This window comes from Pogona vitticeps, chromosome 3 (assembly GCF_051106095.1).
Source record: "Pogona vitticeps strain Pit_001003342236 chromosome 3, PviZW2.1, whole genome shotgun sequence".
In the NCBI taxonomy this organism is placed as follows: Eukaryota; Metazoa; Chordata; class Lepidosauria; order Squamata; family Agamidae; genus Pogona; species Pogona vitticeps.
In genome coordinates, this window is record NC_135785.1 from 231,708,657 (window position 1) to 231,728,406 (window position 19,750).

The following is a 19,750-nucleotide window of genomic DNA, read 5'->3' on the forward strand; positions in this document are numbered from 1 at the left end:
TGATACTTGTAGACAAGCATGGTGCTTATTTGCATGGAGAAATACTTCAGGATACCACTGTCTCCATAAAATCCTGAACATAACATGGCATCTTAAGCGGGCAGCTGCAAATATTTCACAGTTTAGCACTATATATTTCAGAGCTTTTACTCCAGTCCTCAAGTAACTTGGAATGTACATTTATTTTATTTTCAGAACCTCCAGAGGTTAGCATGGAAATATCTCAGCAGATTATCACCTGGGGCCAGAATGCAAAGTTCACCTGTAAGGTTCGAGGTAACCCCCAGCCATCAGTAGTGTGGCTGCGGAACGCAGTTCCTCTTTTCCCCAGCCATCGAATGCTGCTGACTCGCAGAGCCCTGAGAGTCTCCAGTGTGGGGCCTGAGGATGAAGGAATATACCAGTGCATGGCAGAGAATGAAGTTGGGAGTGCACAAGCCATGGTACAACTGAGAATTGCCAAGCCCGGTAAGTTTTCAGTGAAATGATAAGGGCCTGTTTAAGAATACATATGGTTGTGGACTCATATGTAAACCATGTCACACAGCTCAGTGTAGATTCTGATTCTGAATAAAATATCCTAAGGATCTTACCTTAGCAAATTTCTAACTTCTGGAATTTTGTAAAGGAAATAATGGGACACATACAAAATGTGTCTGTTCAAGTCTCAGAAGCTAGATTGGCCTTGACTACATCTGCTGCTGGTTCAAAGGACTAGCTGCTTTATTTTATAGTTCCCTGTACCTGGTTCTGCCTTTTAAATTGCTCTGCTTATTTATAGACTGATAAGATAATTTATACTCTGCCGTTGATTGCAACTGCAATACTGAGATAAGGTTTTAAAAAATTATAAATGTCTCATGAAAATCAGAAAAGCAGTTAAATAATTTAACTATAAGACACAAACATGACATAATTAGTTCCCTTCCTAGTACTGCTACTTATTCTTTGTTCTTTGGAAATCATATCCATTGCCACGATATTGAAAGTTCTGCACACATCTGCACACAACCAGAACATAACCTGTAAAAAGATTGCACAGTATGTGTACAATATATGTGTAGTTCACTACCGAATTTAAGTGTTTGTGGGATAATATTTGAATTTAGTTTAGACAATTAGACTATTAAAATTATGGGCACTTAGTTTTTAACCACCATTTGATAAAGTCTGTTGCTGATTTTGTTACAAGAGGTGATCATAATATTAAGCCAAAAGCAAGCCATGTAATGCACAGTAAATGTCCATGTGATAGCTTCTGTCTCAGATTCACTTTTGTTGGCTGTTGGGCATGACAGAAACTGATATATGTGCATTAGTGCAAATGTTTAAAATGGCAATTGTATTCCCTCTTCCTTTCCAGAAACAACTCCAAAGCCACCATGGGGCTCAATCACAGACTTGGCTCTTTCTGCCACATCACCTTCCAGACTTACCAGCAGTGAAAAAGTGCTGAAAGAGAGAGCCATCCTTCCAAGACCCAGGCCCACAGCACCAGCAGTGTCTGTGCAGTGCACCCCCAAAGAGTTTGTATCTCCAGCAGAGGCCCCTGTCATCCTCAGCTCTCCCCGGACTACCAAAACTGATTCATATGAATTGCTGTGGAAACCACGACATGATGGCCGAGCCCCTGTCCTTTACTACATTGTGAAACATCGGAAGGTTAGCATATTTCTGAGTTCTTTTAATACTTCTGTACCATCTGCACTTATTAATACTGCTGAATTATAGCTTCTCTGCTTCTAGGAATATTGTAAGCTGAATATATTGAAATCAGATATTGTTACATATAGCCCAGTATTGTTAACTCTGACTGACATCAGCTGCCCCGGATTTCAAGCATGAGCCTTTTCTAGTTCTACTTGAAGATCCCTGGTAGTCTGCCTTTCAAGTACTAACTAAGCTTTCTGTGCTTAACCTCCGAAATTCTGACAAAATCAGTAAGCTATGTCTGACATTTTGTTTACTGAGAGGATGCCTGTTCTGTCTCCTGGCATTTATCAAGTGGAGAGGAACATTTATCGCTATCAGCATGGTGAGGAAGTTGTACTGGTGCAAATTAAGTTTTTGGTTAGCAGGTGGACTGATAAATAAATGCTATAGTTATACATACACCGCACTCAAATGTGGCATTTACAGTATACCTGTTTTTCTGCGTTGTATAAGTCTTTTGAAACTCCTAACTGGGTAATGTGGAACAAGAAAAAATTAAAAACAAGAGACATCCTAGCTGTTCTCTCTGAGATACTGTCTAATATTTTTAAAAGTTGCTTTTTTTACACTGAATTTACTCCTCTTGCTAAGACAGAATGCAGCTCCAATCACCTGTCCAAGAGTGTGAGTGATTCCAGACCATCACAGGATCATGGCTTGCAAGTGGCAATTTGTCCTTTCTTGGCTTTTTTGATTGAGGTCCCTTTTTTTCCAAAATCTTCACCTGGAAGGTTCTTGGGTCAGAAGGAGTCATCATGGGTCACTGCACTTGGCACTAATATGTTTCCAGCACAGAGCAAATTCTCAGCTGGAGGCTCTTTTCTTGTGTCTTAAAGGTCTTTACAGATGGAGCCTGTTCCTGTTAACCCTTGTGCAACTGCTGTTTTTACAGAGCTTACCAGATACTTTGAAATGTTCTTTTTATAATAAAGAAACTGGGTTTAGCAAGATGGTGAATAGATATTATATTAGAGCTCATTACAATAAACATACTCTGGCATGTGTTCACTTAAGCTATAGATATATTTCATACCAGCACTGAAATATATTGTCTTGGACTGTATTGTAATCTTTTAATCAAATATCATAGCAGTGATTTGTAAAACATTTGAAATTCTCTGTCAGAATACTTTTATAGAGGTGAGCACCACACTAGAACAGTTAGCACTTCTCATATATGTATATTTTCAGCATGAATTATTATTCAATTCTTCAAAAATCCTCTGGATTATGAATGTATCTATAATTGCATGTATCTCTATCTATCTATCTATCTATCTGTCTGTCTGTCTGTCTGTCTGTCTGTCTGTCTGTCTATCTATCTATCTATCTATCTATCTATCTATCTATCTATCTATCTATCTATCTATCTATCTATCTATCTGTCTATCATTTAAAATGTCATAAAAAAGGATACTAATCTTTAAGTTGCAGAGGGCGGTCTGAATTTGACGCCAATTTCAGCAGTCAAGATGGTCTTTAGGATACCCTCTTATACTCACTACCATTCACAAAGATACACTAAGCAAGGGAAAATCCCAGAACATGACTCCTTTTTTAATTAGTTAAATACTTCTCATTGAGTGTTAGGAGAGTGAGAACAGACAAAAGAAAATATTTATTTACCCAGTGTGTTGTTAATCTGTGGAACTCCTTGCCATAGGATGTAGTGATGGAATCTGACCTAGATACCTTGAAAAGGGTATTAGACAGATTCCTAAAGGAAAAGTCCATCGCAGGTTACAAGCCATGATGGAGATGTATAATATCCAGGCTTAAAAGGAAGCTACCTTAAAATGTCAGGTGCAGGGGAGGGGCATCAGGAGATAGGTATTTAGTTGTCTCGTATGCTCCCAGAGGCATCTGGTGGGGCCAGTGTGAGATACAGAAAGCTGGACTAGATGGGCCCTTGGCCTGATCCAGCAGGGCTCTTATGTTCTTATGTTCATTCAAACACAAAGGAGATATCAGTACTCTTTTTCAACATTATCAGATCCAAAGCTTATTATTAAAAGTTACAGTTTTTTGTTTGATCTGCTCCCATTTTTTAGAATTGCCTTGTAGGATGTTGATTTACTCTGCCACACAATAATAACATTATGATTACAACTTAAAGACAAAGGAGGTATAAAGAGGAGCATGGCTCTTTGTGAACATACTGTATGCATGTGAATGTTGTAAGATGAGAATAATATTACCAAGAGATACAGAAGTTCAGTGAATGAGAAGGAAATGTTTACCCTTTCCTGTACATTTTCTGTTTGTTGACTCCTATCAGAGCAAAGCAAAGGAATAAAACTGAGACTGACCCCAGGGAACAAGCAACAAGAGCAAGCAAACAGGGAGAGCTAACACAAGTTTGACGAGGAGAGGTAGCAAGGAAAGGGTCTACTGAAGGAAGAGATAAAAGAAAAGGAGAGACAAAGGAGAAAAACCTCAGTATCTAGCGGAATGCCTCCTCCCACCTAAATCTACTTGTATCACTTGCTCTAGCCAGGAGGGGCGGCTGAGGGGCCTAACACCTAGGGAGGCCCGGAGAGAAAGAACAAGAAACCAGGCCTTCTCGGCAGTGGCCCCTCACCTTTGAAACAGTCTCCCCTTCGAGATCTACCTGGCTCTTTAGGCAGGCCTTCCCTCATGTCACCACTTGATTTCTATTTTTCCATCTTGAATGATATTGTTGTTGTTGTTAAATTGTTGTTTTGATATATTAGACTGCTTTTACTCTATTTTTATTGTTAGCCGCCCAGAGTAGACGTTGTCTAAATGGGCGGGGTACAAACAAACAAACAAACAAATAAATAAATGGGATTGTTGTAGATCACAAGCTGAATATGAGCCAACAGTGCAATATGATTGAAAAAAGAACAAATTCTATTTTAGACTATAGCAGCAATATAGTCTCCAGATCCTGTGAGGTACTAGTCCCCCTCTATTTGGCACTGGTTAGGCCTCATCTCTAATATTGTGTTCGATTTTGGACAACTTTATTTATTTGATTTATACGCTGCCTATCTGATCTACTCAACCACTCTAGGCGGCTATTTTAAGAATAGAAAAATAGAACTTATTTTAAGAGGGATGCCAACAAAGTGGAAGAAGTTCAGAGGAGGGCAACAAGGATGATCAGGGGACTGGAAACCAAGCCCTGTGAGGAAAGACTGAAAGAACTGGGCATTTTTAGCTTTGAGAAAAGAACACTTAGGGGAATTACGATAGCACTTTTCAAATACTTAAAAGATTGTCATACAGAGGAGGGACAGGATCTGTTCTTGATTATCCCAGACTGCAGAACACATAATAATGGGCTCAAGCTACAGGAAGCCAGTATGACAATGGAACCAATTGCTTTTGGGGGTGGTAATAGCTCCAACACCAGAAGCATTCAAAAGAAAATTAGACAACCATCTTTCAGACATACTTTGAGTTAGATTCCTGCATTGAGCAGGAGGTTGGACTCAATGGCCTTGTAGGCTTCTTCCAACTCCATTATTCTATGATTCTACATCAACTTAGTTAGTGAAGGGTTTCTGTAAGTACCCGTCTCCATCTGAGATGAGGTGGGTTGCTTCCCAAGAGTGTCGTCTTGGTGGTGGCACCTCTTTCCCAGATAGATTTGTCTTGTGCCTGTCTTGTTGTTTTTTGGCATAGGTGAAAAGCATTTCTTTATTCCACAAGTCTTTAGATGCTGTTTTAATCTTATTGATGCTTTTGTTGTATTTTTTATAGTTTTCCGAATATTATTTCCTCTATATTTTCCTTTATAGTTAACGTTATTTATATTTACCTTTCACAGCACAATCCTAAGGTGGCAGGGAGGTCTGTGGCAAAGGAATTGCCACTTCCTAAATCCTTCCTGGCTGCACAGGCCAGGATACATGATCCTCTTACTCAGGAGGCTTTAGGGATGCACCATGGCAGTAGATGTGTAAAGGAGTACAGTAACTGTGGCTTCATACAAATGGGCAAACACAGTGGCTGAAATCCTGTTGTTTAGTATGGTAAGTTGGACTAGAGTAGGCCCATTTGCATTAATGGGACTTATAAAGAGCTCACCATATCTGATTCAATGGGCCTACTCTAGAGCAACTTACTGTACTAGGTAACAATTCCAGCCAGTGTGTGTCAAGCTCTGAAAGTATTTATTACAGTCAATGACCAGGAATGTCTACATGCTGCAATAATAGCATGGTTTGAAGATTTTTTTTCAGTGACAGCTTAGGTTTTCTCCAGCCATCAGTGCCAGTAATTTTTCCCAAACTTGCTTTTCCTACTTGGGGTCCTCAGAATAGCACTTCAGTGCCTAAAGAGAGCCCAAAGTCTTAGAAGTGTGAGGAGGATTCACTCAGAGTTTGTTTTGTGTTTTTCTACTTCTTGATTACAAATCTCTGTGTTTTATGATTATCACATCGTACTATTCCTGGTCTGAGAAATTGCTAATTTTCATTTGGCACCAATTTGTTTTTGGTTTTTACAAAAAGCAATATTTTCCACTTCTGTGTCTCTAATGAACGGTTTCATGAGAACATGGGAGTGTAAAGGTTCATATAAAGCAAAGTAGCTTAAAACTAGTAAGATTTGAGTGTCATCTAAATTTGCAGTTCACCAGAGGAAAAGTAACAGGAAGAGTACAGAAAGGCAGGCAGAGGCAAACAAGTAAGAAATATGCAATTGCTTGAGTAGCTCATGGTTAAGTATAGTTACTGTTTCAGCAAAAAAACTGAGCTTGTTGTTCAACAGGTAATGAATTCTTCTGACAACTGGACAGTCCAGGATGTCCCTGCCAATCAACATCATCTGACACTAATGAAATTGGATCCAGGAAGTTTGTATGAGGTTGAAATGGCTGCCTACAATTGTGCTGGAGAGGGGCAAACAGCAATGGTGACCTTCAGAACTGGTAAGCATTACGGTGCTTTCCTTAGGTATGCAGTTTACCTCTTTATAAGGTCTGGCTTTAGCTATCTCCTTATGCTAAGAATTTTGCCATTTAGAAGTCTCCTTTCCTTGCTCCCTTTCTACTAATGTTTATTATGCACTCCATTTTTACATGGCAATCATTACCTGACAGGCAATATGCCTTATTTCTAAGTAATAATAATCACATGCCATCAAATTGGCTCCAATTTATGACAACCATTTCCAGGGGTCTTTTTTAGGTATAAAGTATTTGGAAGTGGTTTACCATTCTCTTCTTCTGGGGATGTCCTGCGACTTTGCAGCTTGCCTAAGGCTATATAGACAAGTTTTTTCTCCTGGGAGACACAATAAGGAATTGAACTTCCAATCTTTGGCTCTGTAGCTGGATACCTAACTCACCAAGCTATCAAACAAGTCTTTAGTATTAACCCACCCTGATTCTAAGTAAAGATGCAAAGACTTAGGCTGCAGGAATAAGGTGATAGAGAACTTGGAAATATATTTCCAAGAAAATTAATATAACATTCTGAAGCCATGCATACAGTAACTGAAACATAGGATGTCTCCCTGGGATGTAGCCCATCAGCTTGAAAATGTCATTTGAAGGACAATATTGTGGAGATAGCAGAATTCCCATTGGGTTACTCTTGGCATTGTGTTCCTTTATTGCATGAGACACATATTAAAATCCTGCATCTATTTGAGGTCTTGGAATGTTAGCTCCCACAGAATAGTGGTAAGTATGTTCATCAGAGCTGTTGTCACTAGACATCATTGGTCCTCATAATCTTTGTTAATATGATTCTACAAATTGTTCTTATCTGCATTAGGACGACGACCCAAACCAGATATAGTTGCCAGTAAAGAGCAGCAGATTCAGAAGGATGACCCAGGCACTAGCCCACGAAGCAGCAACCAGTCAGACAGTACTCGCCTATCCCGTAAGACTTCACCCCATTTGCAGCAGAAGAGGTTTTCTGGGTAGAGAAGCTATAATAAATGTGGAAAAGTGGAGCTGGACAAGGTTTGATTGCCATGCCACTGAGAAAAAGTGAGGGCTGAACAAGCAACAGAAAAAGAGATTGCTCATTGCTGCTTTTGTTCTCCAGTCCTTGCTGGGTCACCTTTCTTTTCAAAGTCTTAGTGACATGACTGTTTTTCTGACAAATGCCTGCCCATTAACTGCCAAATACCTTAGGCTAATGAAAAAAGAATACCAGTGTTGAAAATGAAAATCCATTTTAAAATGCATCCAGTAGTAAGAGCTAATTTCATGAAACATTGCACACTTATTTTTCCTGAATATTTTTTCCTAGAAAAAGGGAATATTGGCTTTGTGCTGTATAGAGTTGTAGTCAGTACAGAGTCAGCAGATGCATTAGATCACTGATCGGTCCCATCTACTTAAACAAAATAAAATAGGACTTTAAATTTATGGAATGATAATTTCCATTGGAAAAAAATGAGACCATCTTTTCAGAGTGAAAATCTTTATCTCTCTATGTGTATTTGTCTCAAATAGTGACAGCTGCACTGTGTAAAAGTACTAGGGCTCCAAAGTTTGTCCAGCCTAGATTTCTTATGACTCACAGTGGTCCATGGTCATGCTTAAATGCAGGAAAAATCCTCCATAGCCATTCCATGAGCACATCATGCAACCTTTGTTTCAGTTTTGAGGAAGTCAATGATTTTCTGGGCATTGGCTTGAAACCCCCACAGGAGATATGGCATCCCCAGTAGCAGGGAAGTTTGGCCACAGCTTAGCATTTCCAGTTTGAATCTGGGTGATTGATATTAAATCTGCAAACACAATTCTCTTATTCCTTACAGCACCAGAGGCCCCAGATCGTCCTACCATCTCTATGGCATCTGAGACATCTGTCTATGTAACTTGGATTCCTCGTGGAAATGGGGGTTTCCCCATTCAGTCATTCCGAGTGGAATACAAGAAACTGAAGAAGCCTGGGGACTGGGGACTAGCCACAAGTGACATTCCCCCTTCCCGTCTCTCTGTGGAAATTACAGGACTAGAGAAAGGTAGGAGGCCTTCTTTTCCTAGCAAATGGGGGGGGGGGGGAGTTGTATTTCTTGTAATGGGTTCATGCTATTTGGTGACATTATCTGTGCAAAGGAGAAAGAATAATTTCAGAGCCAGTTACCAATTCATGCGTATCTTCCAGAGAGCTGAGGAACTCTGTAGATATTTTCCTGCATCTGACAATGATTCTACTGAGAGGTGTTTTTTTTCTGACATGCCAAATTACACATTGCATGCAAATATGTGCAACACTTGTGTGTGGTGTTTCTTTTCACATAAAAAGTTAGTTTGGGATAGGGAGTTGGGAAAAGAGAACTGAACGCTTGTCACTGCCCTGCCTCCCAGTTTCTCTATTCCACATTTTCATCATCCCCAGTAGCCTCTCCTTTTTCCATGTTTCGAATCTCACAGATGTACTTTTGTAGGTACTGCAGGAAGAAAAAGAACAAGGCGGCTTTATCCCAACTCCCATTTTTCCATTCCCAAATGTCTTTCTCTGAAGCAAGTTGTCATGTTTTATTTTTCAAAAAGGCATTGAGGTACCTTTCTATATAGTGTGTAGTTTGACATTCAGCCTCTTTTATGTAACTAGACTAAGATGCAGGTATGACCTCTTGACCAGTCAAAATGAGCCCAAAAAACTGAAACTCTTAAAAACCAGCCATTGACTGAGCCACAGTCCTCAAACAGCCAAAATCAGGCTATTTATTGCTGTTGTTTTCTTAGGTCAAGCCAGCTCTTCAGTATGACTTTTTACACCTGCTAATGTGGCATGGCTCAGTTTTCAGGAAGAGATTAACAAGGGTATTACCAAGGTCAGATGTCACTTCCCTGGTCACCTTTCTTCTCTGTTGTGTTTCCATTCCACATTCCAGGCACCTCCTACAAATTCCGGGTGCGAGCATTGAACATACTGGGGGAGAGTGAGCCAAGTGCTGCATCTAAGCCACATGTGGTTTCAGGCTACAGCAACAGGGTATATGCACGTCCTGTCGCAGGACCATATATCACCTTCACTGATGCCATCAATGAGACCACCATTATGCTGAAGTGGATGGTAAGGAGTATAGAAAGATTGGGAAGCAGAAAGCATGGATTTTTGTTTTGTTTTTTAATTAACGGCAAACTGTCCAGTCAAGATTGCTCAGTGCTTTTTTCAGGATGATGGTTGTTAACATTGTGGTGAATATTACTAATTCTGAATTATAATTCTTGGTATCTTCCCTTAGGTTTTTCTGCTGCTTTGCTTCTCCTCTGAACCCATTACATAACAATGCTGGGTGCTTCTAGATATTTGAGTGTTCTCTAACTCTGGAGTGTTCTTATATAGTGGGGTCTTGACTTAAGAATGGCTTGAGTTAAGAACATTTTGACTTAAGAACCACTCTCATAGGAAAATATTGACTTGACTTACATACTTAGATTTGAGTTAAGAACTGAAAAAAACCCACGTGGGAGGCAGGGAAAGTGCAAAATTTGAACTTTCAGTTAACTGTTGGCCAGTGAAAAGGGTGCCTGTCTGCTTCCTCGCTCTTCCCAGCGTTTAGAGAGTGGATTGGGAGACAGTCTTCGGACTGCCTGGTACTGTATTTTCCCTGCCTTCCCTGAACCTTTCTTGACCTATGAAAAAAAGAAACAAAATATCCCCCTCTAGTGGTCGAAGGCAGAATAGCAGCTTCCCATTAGTTTCTATGGACGGAAAAGAGCAGATACGGATCAAATGGTTTTCAATGCATTCCTATGGGAAATGCAGATTTGACTTGAGAACTTTTTGACTTGAGAACCGCCTTCCAATACGGATTAAGTTCTCAAGTCAAGACCCCACTGTACAACTGAAGTCTAGTGCAAAAATTGTGAAATTAAACAGTGGTGGGCCCAAGAATTTGTTTTTAATACTGAAATTAATGGAAGTATTTTACATACAAAATTCTACTTCTGGTTATCTGAAGCTTTGTTGCTGCTATAACCCAGAAAATAGTTGTGAGGAATCATTGTCAACCTACTGCAAATCACTCAAAGATCCATGAGTTAATCCAGATTACCTTCTTCCTATCTGGCATAAAATATGAAGTATTGGAAAACGTGCATTTTTAAAAAGTTTGTTCATTTGTTTTGGTAAGAAGGAAGGCAGGCAGAAGATGTGAGTAGTCAAATGACGAGATGCATTCAAGGGGGCTAAGAAACATAAGAGGTGCCTAGAGGGACATTGTTGAACAACAGAGCACTTGCTTTTTGGTTTTATGCAAATGCGAGGATCCCAGGAATTGCAGATTAAAGACCTAGCACGACACAATTACACAATCTCTAGTAGCAGGCTGGGAAATCACCATACATAAGATATTCTACCAAGAAGTATAAACTATTCTGGACCTCTCTGAAATGTGGTATAAAAGTGAATACTGAGTTGACAGTGAGAAACTGTAGGTGACTGCCCCAATGATCTAAGAATTCCTGCTTCAACTTCTTCCCATTATGTTATTACAATTCTATATTTGAAGATAACCTTTTCCATGAGACTTCTACCCCAGGTTATCATATTCAAAGCAGGACAATTTTGCGTCCATTAAATGACTCCATTAAGTGAATGTTGACATATAACTTATTCATGATATCAGATTCATCTTAATGAGGGTTACAGTACTGCTGTACGATCAGGCAGCAACCTTTGGCAAATGAGACAGGTTGAACTGAACTGAAAATACTAAAAACAGTTGGGTAGGAAGACAGTAGGATTGATTGAATGACTAGGTCCTGTTGAGAAAGGTTCAGGGTGGTCAGAAGAGCAACTGAAATTTACAAGTAGCTTATCTGGATGATTTGTAGTAGATCATCAACCGTTTCTGATAAAATGTAAGTAGTGGTTGGCCATGTAGTAAACATTGGTTGAAATCCTTATGCAGTAAGTCACACTAGAGTAGGCCCATTGAATCAGTGGTGATTTGGTGAGTCTACTCCTCCATAAAAAGGGACATGGTGGCGCTACAGGTTAAAGCGCAGAAGCCTTCGTGCTGCAAAGTCAAAAGACCTGCAGTTGTAAGATTGAATCCATGTGACAGAGTGAGCTCCCGTCGCTTGTCCCAGCTCTCGCCAACCTAGCGGTTTGAAAGCATGCAAAATGCAAAAATGCAAGTAGATAAATAGGTACCACCTCGGTGGGAAGGTAAATGGTGTTCCGTATCTAGTCACGCTGGCCACGTGACCACGGAGGATTGTCTGCGGATAAACGCTAGCTCTGTGGGTTGGAAATGCTGATGAGCACTGCCACCTAGAGTCGGACATAACTGGACAAATTGTCAAGGAGAACCTTTACCTTTTTACTCCTCCATAAATTTCATTGATTCAATGGGTGTACTCTAGAAGAAACTTACTACAATAGGTAACAGCCACTCAGAGTGGTCGATTTGATCAGATGAGTGGGATATAAATGAAATAAATAACAGGATTTCAGCTATTATGTATCTCTGCCTCAGTTTCCTGGTTACTTCTGAAGTTTTGTGTTAGTCCATGTTTTGTAGTGTTTCAAATATAGATTGTACTTCATCCCAATGCCCATCTCACAAGTGCAATAGCTAGTTGGACTGATCCCCAAGTCACTGCTCTCCATCTCATTCCACTCTCCACATTTGAATTTAGTTGCTGCACCCGGACACTTGAGGGTTTTTTTAAAAAAAATCACAAACCTGAAGTTTATCTACCTCTGTCTCACACCTATTCCATAAAAAGAGAATTGCTTTGATGAGCATGTACACTTTTGTTAATTTCAGTTTTTTTACTTCTCCCTGCAGTACATCCCAGCCAGCAATAACAATACACCAATTCATGGCTTCTATATCTATTATCGACCAACTGACAGTGATAATGACAGTGACTACAAGAAGGATGTGGTAGAAGGTAAAAAAATGATCAACTGGTTATAACTCAGCTGTTAATAGCCACAAAATGTTTCTAATATGTTACTATGTCATTCCCCCCCCCCACATATATGTATACAGTATATGGATATAGTAAAACAAAGAGAGTTCATGAAAAAAAGGGTCCCTTGGTTAAATGGTGCCAAGATTCAATTATTTCTGGCGAGTCATGATAAAACTGCAGCCTGCAATAAAACAATTATTTGATGGGCTTTTCCCATTTTTTTTCAGATCAATGTGTAATAAACATTTCTATACATTTTGAATCATGGTTTATTATATAATTTTTGGATAATACTGAGATCCATTTATGATTCTAGAATGAGATCATAAGGAAACCTGAAATTGACTATTTTGTGTGCTGCTTTCCATTCAGGTGACCGGTACTGGCATTCTATCAGCCACCTACAGCCAGAAACTTCATATGACATTAAAATGCAGTGTTTCAATGAGGGAGGAGAGAGTGAATTCAGTAATGTGATGATCTGTGAAACAAAAGGTAACTAATGCAGTAGGAAGTTGGAGTTGCCTCAGAGGTTCTGCCCCCAATAATTAATGAGTAGCACCAACAAATACTTTGCGAAGGGATTCAGTATAAATTTAGAAATATACTTGCCATAGATGTTTATATTTCTCATTAATGTGAAACAAATCAAGAGAGCAAATGGCAGGGATCTACTAAAAAAAACGGAAGCATTCTGGTGATAAGAACTTATTTGCCAAGAGCTATATAAAGTATTCATGGGAAAAGATATCACCCAGCCCTGGTGAACTATTTAAAATCTATTTAACTATTTAAAATCCAGTTAACTATTTAAAATCCAGTTGAACTATTTAAAATCTTAAAGGATGATGCTGTTAAGGTGCTACATTCAATATGCCAACAAGTTTGGAAAACTCAACAGTGGCCAGAGGACTGGAAAAGATCAGTCTACATCCCAATACCAAAGAAGGGCAGTGCCAAAGAATGCTCCAACTACCGGACAATTGCACTCATCTCACACGCCAGCAAGGTTATGCTCAAAATCATACAAGGTAGGCTTCAGCAGTATGTGGACCGAGAACTCCCAGAAGTACAAGCGGGATTCCGAAGGGGCAGAGGAACTCGAGACCAAATTGCCAACATGCGCTGGATTATGGAGAAAGCCAGAGAGTTCCAGAAAAACATCTACTTCTGCTTCATTGACTATACAAAAGCCTTTGACTGTGTGGACCACAGCAAACTATGGCAAGTCCTAAAAGAAATGGGCGTGCCTGACCACCTTATCCATCTCCTGAGAAACCTATATGTGGGACAGGAAGCAACAGTTAGAACTGGATATGGAACAACGGATTGGTTCAAAATTGGGAAAGGAGTACGACAAGGCTGTATATTGTCACCCTGCTTATTTAACTTATATGCAGAATACATCATGCAGAAGGCTGGACTGGAGGAATCCCAAGCTGGAATTAAGATTGCAGGAAGAAATATCAACAACCTCCGATATGCAGATGATACCACTCTGATGGCGGAAAGTGAGGAGGAACTAAAGAACCTTGTAATGAGGGTGAAAGACGAGAGTGCAAAAAACGGTCTGAAACTCAACATCAAAAAAAACTAAGATCATGGCCACTGGTCCCATCACCTCCTGGGAAATAGAAGGGGAAGATATGGAGGCAGTGACAGATTTTACTTTCTTGGGCTCCATGATCACTGCAGATGGAGACAGCAGCCCCGAAATTAAAAGACGCCTGCTTCTTGGGAGGAAAGCAATGACAAACCTTGACAGCATCTTAAAAAGCAGAGACATCACCTTACCGACAAAAGTCCGAATAGTCAAAGCTATGGTTTTTCCTGTAGTGTTGTATGGAAGTGAGAGCTGGACCATAAAGAAAGCTGACCGCTGAAGAATTGATGCCTTTGAATTGTGGTGCTGGAGGAGACTCTTGAGAGTTCCCTGGACTGCAAAGAGAACAAACCTATCAATTCTAAAGGAAATCAACCCCGAGTGCTCATTGGAGGGACAGATCCTGAAGCTGAGGCTCCAGTACTTTGGCCATCTCATGAGAAGAGAAGACTCCTTGGAAAAGACTTTGATGTTGGGAAAGTGTGAAGGCAAGAGGAGAAGGGGACGACCGAGGATGAGATGGTTGGACAGTGTCATCGAAGCAACCAACATGAATTTGACACAACTCCGGGAGGAGGTGGAAGATAGGAGGGCCTGGCGTGCTCTGGTCCATGGGGTCACAAAGAGTCGGACACGACTAAACGACGGAACAAACAAACAGCCCTGAAGGCAACAGACAGTCCACGTTGATCTACCACGTGCTTGCTGACAGAGAAACTGCAACATGAAATAGGCAAATGCTAATAATTTGGAGATTAAGAAAAGGGTAGTTCAGTTAGAGTGGATATTATGTGACCAGCACAATGTATAGGAAAATATTGTGTTATGTTCAGATTTGGAACTAAAAACATGAAGATAGCATTTTTCATTAGGATGTACATCACACCCATAGAAGTTGTTGAATGTCCTGATTGACTGAATAGACATACACTTTAATCCTCACCCACAAGGATGGAACATTTCAGTGCTCCAGAGTCATATTTTTGCTGTGGAATCCACACAGAACTAAATGTACAATATAGCCATTCTGTGGCATTGTCATCTGAAGGGTTGTAAACAACATCCTTGACTTTCTGCCATTTACGAAGTTTTTTTAAAGAGACAAAAACCATCTGGGACAAAAATGATCACAACCAGTCTAATGTGTCTTGCCATTAGAGTAGTTTTTGTTTCAGCCAATGTAACACATTGGGACAAAAAAAAGCCTGTTTTTCAGTGAAACATTTTGCCAAGAAGCAGAAGTAACATACATCGTTTGTCAGTAGGTTGGCCCCATGGAGGATGGGTGACTTTGGAATTCTCAGTGGGTCCACAACACATGAGAAAAGTAGTTTAGCATTACAGCAACTACTGTATTTCCCTGCAATCTGATACTATGCAGATGCAGAACTCATCACAAGGACAGAATTGCAGGGAAATAGCTACCGTAATGATAAACTACAAAGTTCTTAAAGCATTGTGTTATGACTATGATTTACGGGATGTATGTAAACAAAGAAAGAAAGAAAGTGTTCCCAAAATTCAGGACTCAGCTGAGAATGTGCAACAGAGTGAGTCCTATGAAATTAATACCTAAAACCAGAAGTCCCTAACCCCTGGTCTGCGGCCTGGTGCCGGTCCGTGGCCTGAGCCGGGCCGGGCCATGGAGACAGACCTCCCCCCCTGCATGTACTCACCTCCACACAGCTGATTTGCATATGTGTGTGTGCTCCAGCACACCCATGCAAGCGCCACACCACTGTTTGCACATGCATACGAACACACGCACAAGTACCACACCCAGCCAGATGAAAAAGGTTGGGGACCCCTGCTTTAAACAATGTAACAGAGAAATATAGAAGCGCATCAAGGGAAAGAGAAGGTAAGATAGAGGTGTTAGGCAGAGAGACATTTAAAAGTCAACTTGTACAGATCATAATAGTTACTCTTTTTTTTCATCCTGAAGCTCGCAAATCTGCAGGACTGCCTGGTCGTCTCCAGCCATCTACTGTATCTACAATACAGCATCCACCACTGAACAGTGGCCATAATATCTTAGGGGCAGGAGCCATGGTGGCCCGCTCCAGCGATCTACCGTACTTGATTGTAGGAGTGGTGCTGGGTTCCATCGTTCTTATCATTGTGGCTTTCATCCCATTTTGCCTTTGGCGGGCTTGGTCTAAGCAGAGTAAGTGACTAATAAGAGAAAAGCTAGTTATAACTGTTGAAAAAAGAGCGAGGAAGGATGCCTGTGCAGATTTCAGATTGCACTTCGGTTGAAAGTTCTGGGCCACGGTGAGGGAGACCCACTAAGTTCATGTTATTCCCTTTTTCCAGCATCATTCCAGAAAAAAAAGGTGTGAAATGATTCAATATACAATGACTTTGCAAACATATAACCCGAAGACCTGTCTTTCATATATTATTGGATGTGCATTAAAGTGTCTGAATTGAATTACACTTAGTGGTCTAAAAAGTCCACTTGTAGGAGCCAAAGATATTCTGTACTTTCCCTGTTTTGGGCCCTTGTTCTGCCACCCTTTCCAGATGGATTTGTTTAAAGTTATGCTTGTGTAATTAGATTCTGGCCAACATCAGTCAAACTGTATAAATCACAGTGGCGAATTAATGATATTTCTGCTAGCTAACTGAGCCTTGACTAATTAATTTGTGGCCTTTCACCACTATTACACTGACATATATCAGTGCTAGATTTCTGGCCAATATGTTATGAGCCATTTATGCTAGAATCAGTGTTCCTAGGCCTGTGTTCTTACTCTAATCTGCCTACTCTGCCCTTTTGTCATTTCAGAGCAGACCATTGATCTTGGCTTTCCTGGAGCAGGACTGCTTGTGTCATCTTGCCAATACACCATGGTGCCACTGCGAGGGGTCTCCACTCATCAAGCAAATGGGCTGCGTTATGCAAATGGTGTACATCTACCCACACACCAGGGTGCCAGTGGCCATTTCCCCTCAAACACAATTGCATATCCTAGTGCAAAGGCACATGGTTACAATCCAGATGAAGTTCATCAGGTACAAACTTTTTAAGAACATCATCAAATGGTGGCTTTTTTACTTTTCATATCTCCTTACTCTGCGTAATGGCTCAAGGAAAGGTTGCATAGTTAACTTTCCACTGATATGCTTCTATAGCAGTTTTGTTTTAGAAGGCAAAAGAAAATGCTCTGCTATAACACTGTTTTTCAATCTATATATGTATAGCAGTGCTGAACCTTGTAGAATGTGTGCCTATTGATTTTGAGTGATCATACAGAAATAGAGCCTTTAAATAAATAACAAAGAACAGGACGAAAATCCTCAATTTCTATCATGAATTGTTTGTACAGTATTAGTGTGTTGGGATTAGCTTTAGCAGGCTTTACCATAATGGTTCTAATTTAACATTTTAGTCTCTGAAAAGTAGTACCAGAGGAAAATCATCATTAGAAACAAAGCCCTTGAAAAGTACTATTTTAGTCTTTGAAAGTAGTATCAGAGGAAAATCGACATAGATTCTTAAAATCAACAAACTGAGATCTCAGCAGGCATTTGCCTACAGAAATTGTACAAAGCAAATTGTATCTTGTTTTTAAATTCATAAATCTGAAATCTTGCTGCATAATCCAATCCCTTCTAGATCTCAAAATTTTCTTATGGAATTTTGTTTTTTCTAACACTTTTTTCCCTTTCTGTTCTCAGCAGAATGAGACCAATGCTTTTCTGCAAGGGAAGGTGCTTCAAAATGGAAATATTCCAGCAGAACACCAAAGGTATGGCTTTAACCATGAAACTGGATGAGCAGTGACAATACACAGTGGCACAGAAATGATGGAAAAGAGCTATACTATGATTTTTTTTGGGGGGGGGGATGGAGAAAAACAGTATCCTGTTGTATTTTTTCTTTGGCAATGTTGTTTACTTAAGAAAGTCATTCGTTAGCACATCTTCTGATTTAACTGATGGCATACTTTTAAAAAATGACACAAATCCATAGACAGGACAAATGAATTTTATGATTGCAGATCCATAGCCATCTCTTCCTTTTTCCTTGTCATCTTAGTGTCATCTTTTTCTAAGTCATTCCTATGACTTAGAGGCTCACAAAACTAATCAACTTTCTTCCTATTTGTCTATGATATTCACAGAAAGCACCTTTAAAGGGTGCCCATATTTATAATTTATGATCTGTACAATTGTCAATTCCTGCTTTTGGCTGCACACAATTTGGTTATCATAACTCCAGTTTATTCTGCTGCTGTAGGTATCTTTTTGCATTGGGATAACAGAATAACTCAGAGATTGACAGTTAACTATGGCTTTGTTCAGATTATACTACTTTAGTTTATTAAGCAGTGATATGCTTTGCAGCTTGCAGCAAGAAGGAAGTATCTAACTTAACCATAGGTTCCTATTTGATCAAAAAGGCAAACCGTGGCTCATAGCTTTGAAGGAAGCCAGAATTTCATATTCTGACAGTGGCAAAGGGGTTAGGTGACCCTTGGACTCCCTTAAAATTCACAGTTCTATGATTCCAAGATCCTGGCTTTGTCCAGAGTCAGTAACTAATTTCCTGCCTCAAATGAAAACTATGGGCCACAGTTAATTAGTGATTTTCTAGTTTAATTAAATAGTTTGTGCAAATCTTGCATAAATTCAGGTATAATTATTCAAATTGGGTCTGTGTGTCTCAGCTCACAGCTAAAAATAAAGAGCTCCCCAGACTATGGCCACTACAAAATAACTGCCACAGAGGTATCAGGTTCTAGAATATGAGAATTGTAATTAAGCTATACATTTGGCCAATGTGTCTGCAGTATTACTTTCTCCAGCCATCATGTATGGGGGGAGGGGGTTGATTAGGCATCCTTCAGTCTTGGGAGACTATGGTAATGTGCTATGAATGGAGGACTTGGAACAGCATCTAGTGTGGCTGAGAAGGCCAATTCAAGAGTGACAATCCCTTCCACACTGAAGACAAATACAGGAGGAGGTTATTCACAGCAGAACTTAACATTGATTATAATGTTAGTTACTTTTTCTGTCCCTTTCAGATCCCCTAATCCTGCACCAGAACACAGTTCCTTTATTTATGGACTTCCAGATGACTCTACACCACAACTGCTTCAGCAGTGTAACACCTACCACCATCATAATGAACTTTGTGACTTGTGTCACTCTGTGCCACAAAGGAAGGGCAACTCCATTGTGGAAGATACGAAGAATCCTGTCTTCCATACAGGTCAGTGGAAGGGGGTACTTTAGAAAGACATCCTTTTTGCTTTATGCCTTAATCATGGGAGAAACCTAATCCAAGCAGAAAGAAACCTTAATGTGAAAGTCCTTGCATATGTAGCAGGAAAATTCATTAGAGCTTGGTAGATACCGAATATTTCTTTTCAGTTAAAGTTTTGTATGAGATACAAGCTTTTGTACTGGCATACATGCCACTGCAATGTACAAGCATATATGGTGGATCATCTGGGCAATCAGATTTAGTTAGCATCTGGAGTGTATAACTCCTTAAACTTATTATTCTATTGTCACTCAGGAAGCACAGATGACTAAATTAGTTTTCA

General features: G+C 39.9%; 1 protein-coding gene across 2 annotated transcripts in view; it reads left to right on the plus strand.

Moving 5' to 3' along the window:
* BOC (BOC cell adhesion associated, oncogene regulated) overlaps positions 1 to 19,750 on the plus strand; it is an 87,534-nt gene that overhangs the window by 66,243 nt on the left and 1,541 nt on the right. The window contains exons 7-18 of one of the 2 annotated variants that reach the window (XM_020784984.3): positions 196 to 468; positions 1,364 to 1,662; positions 6,454 to 6,613; positions 7,464 to 7,574; positions 8,464 to 8,670; positions 9,547 to 9,728; positions 12,457 to 12,562; positions 12,959 to 13,081; positions 16,135 to 16,356; positions 16,981 to 17,207; positions 17,874 to 17,944; positions 19,226 to 19,413. In XM_020784984.3, coding sequence (XP_020640643.3) covers positions 196 to 468; positions 1,364 to 1,662; positions 6,454 to 6,613; positions 7,464 to 7,574; positions 8,464 to 8,670; positions 9,547 to 9,728; positions 12,457 to 12,562; positions 12,959 to 13,081; positions 16,135 to 16,356; positions 16,981 to 17,207; positions 17,874 to 17,944; positions 19,226 to 19,413 — 2,169 coding nt within the window. The remainder of the gene's footprint in view (positions 1 to 195; positions 469 to 1,363; positions 1,663 to 6,453; positions 6,614 to 7,463; positions 7,575 to 8,463; positions 8,671 to 9,546; positions 9,729 to 12,456; positions 12,563 to 12,958; positions 13,082 to 16,134; positions 16,357 to 16,980; positions 17,208 to 17,873; positions 17,945 to 19,225; positions 19,414 to 19,750) is intronic. The other variant, XM_020784985.3, reaches the window with a different exon arrangement.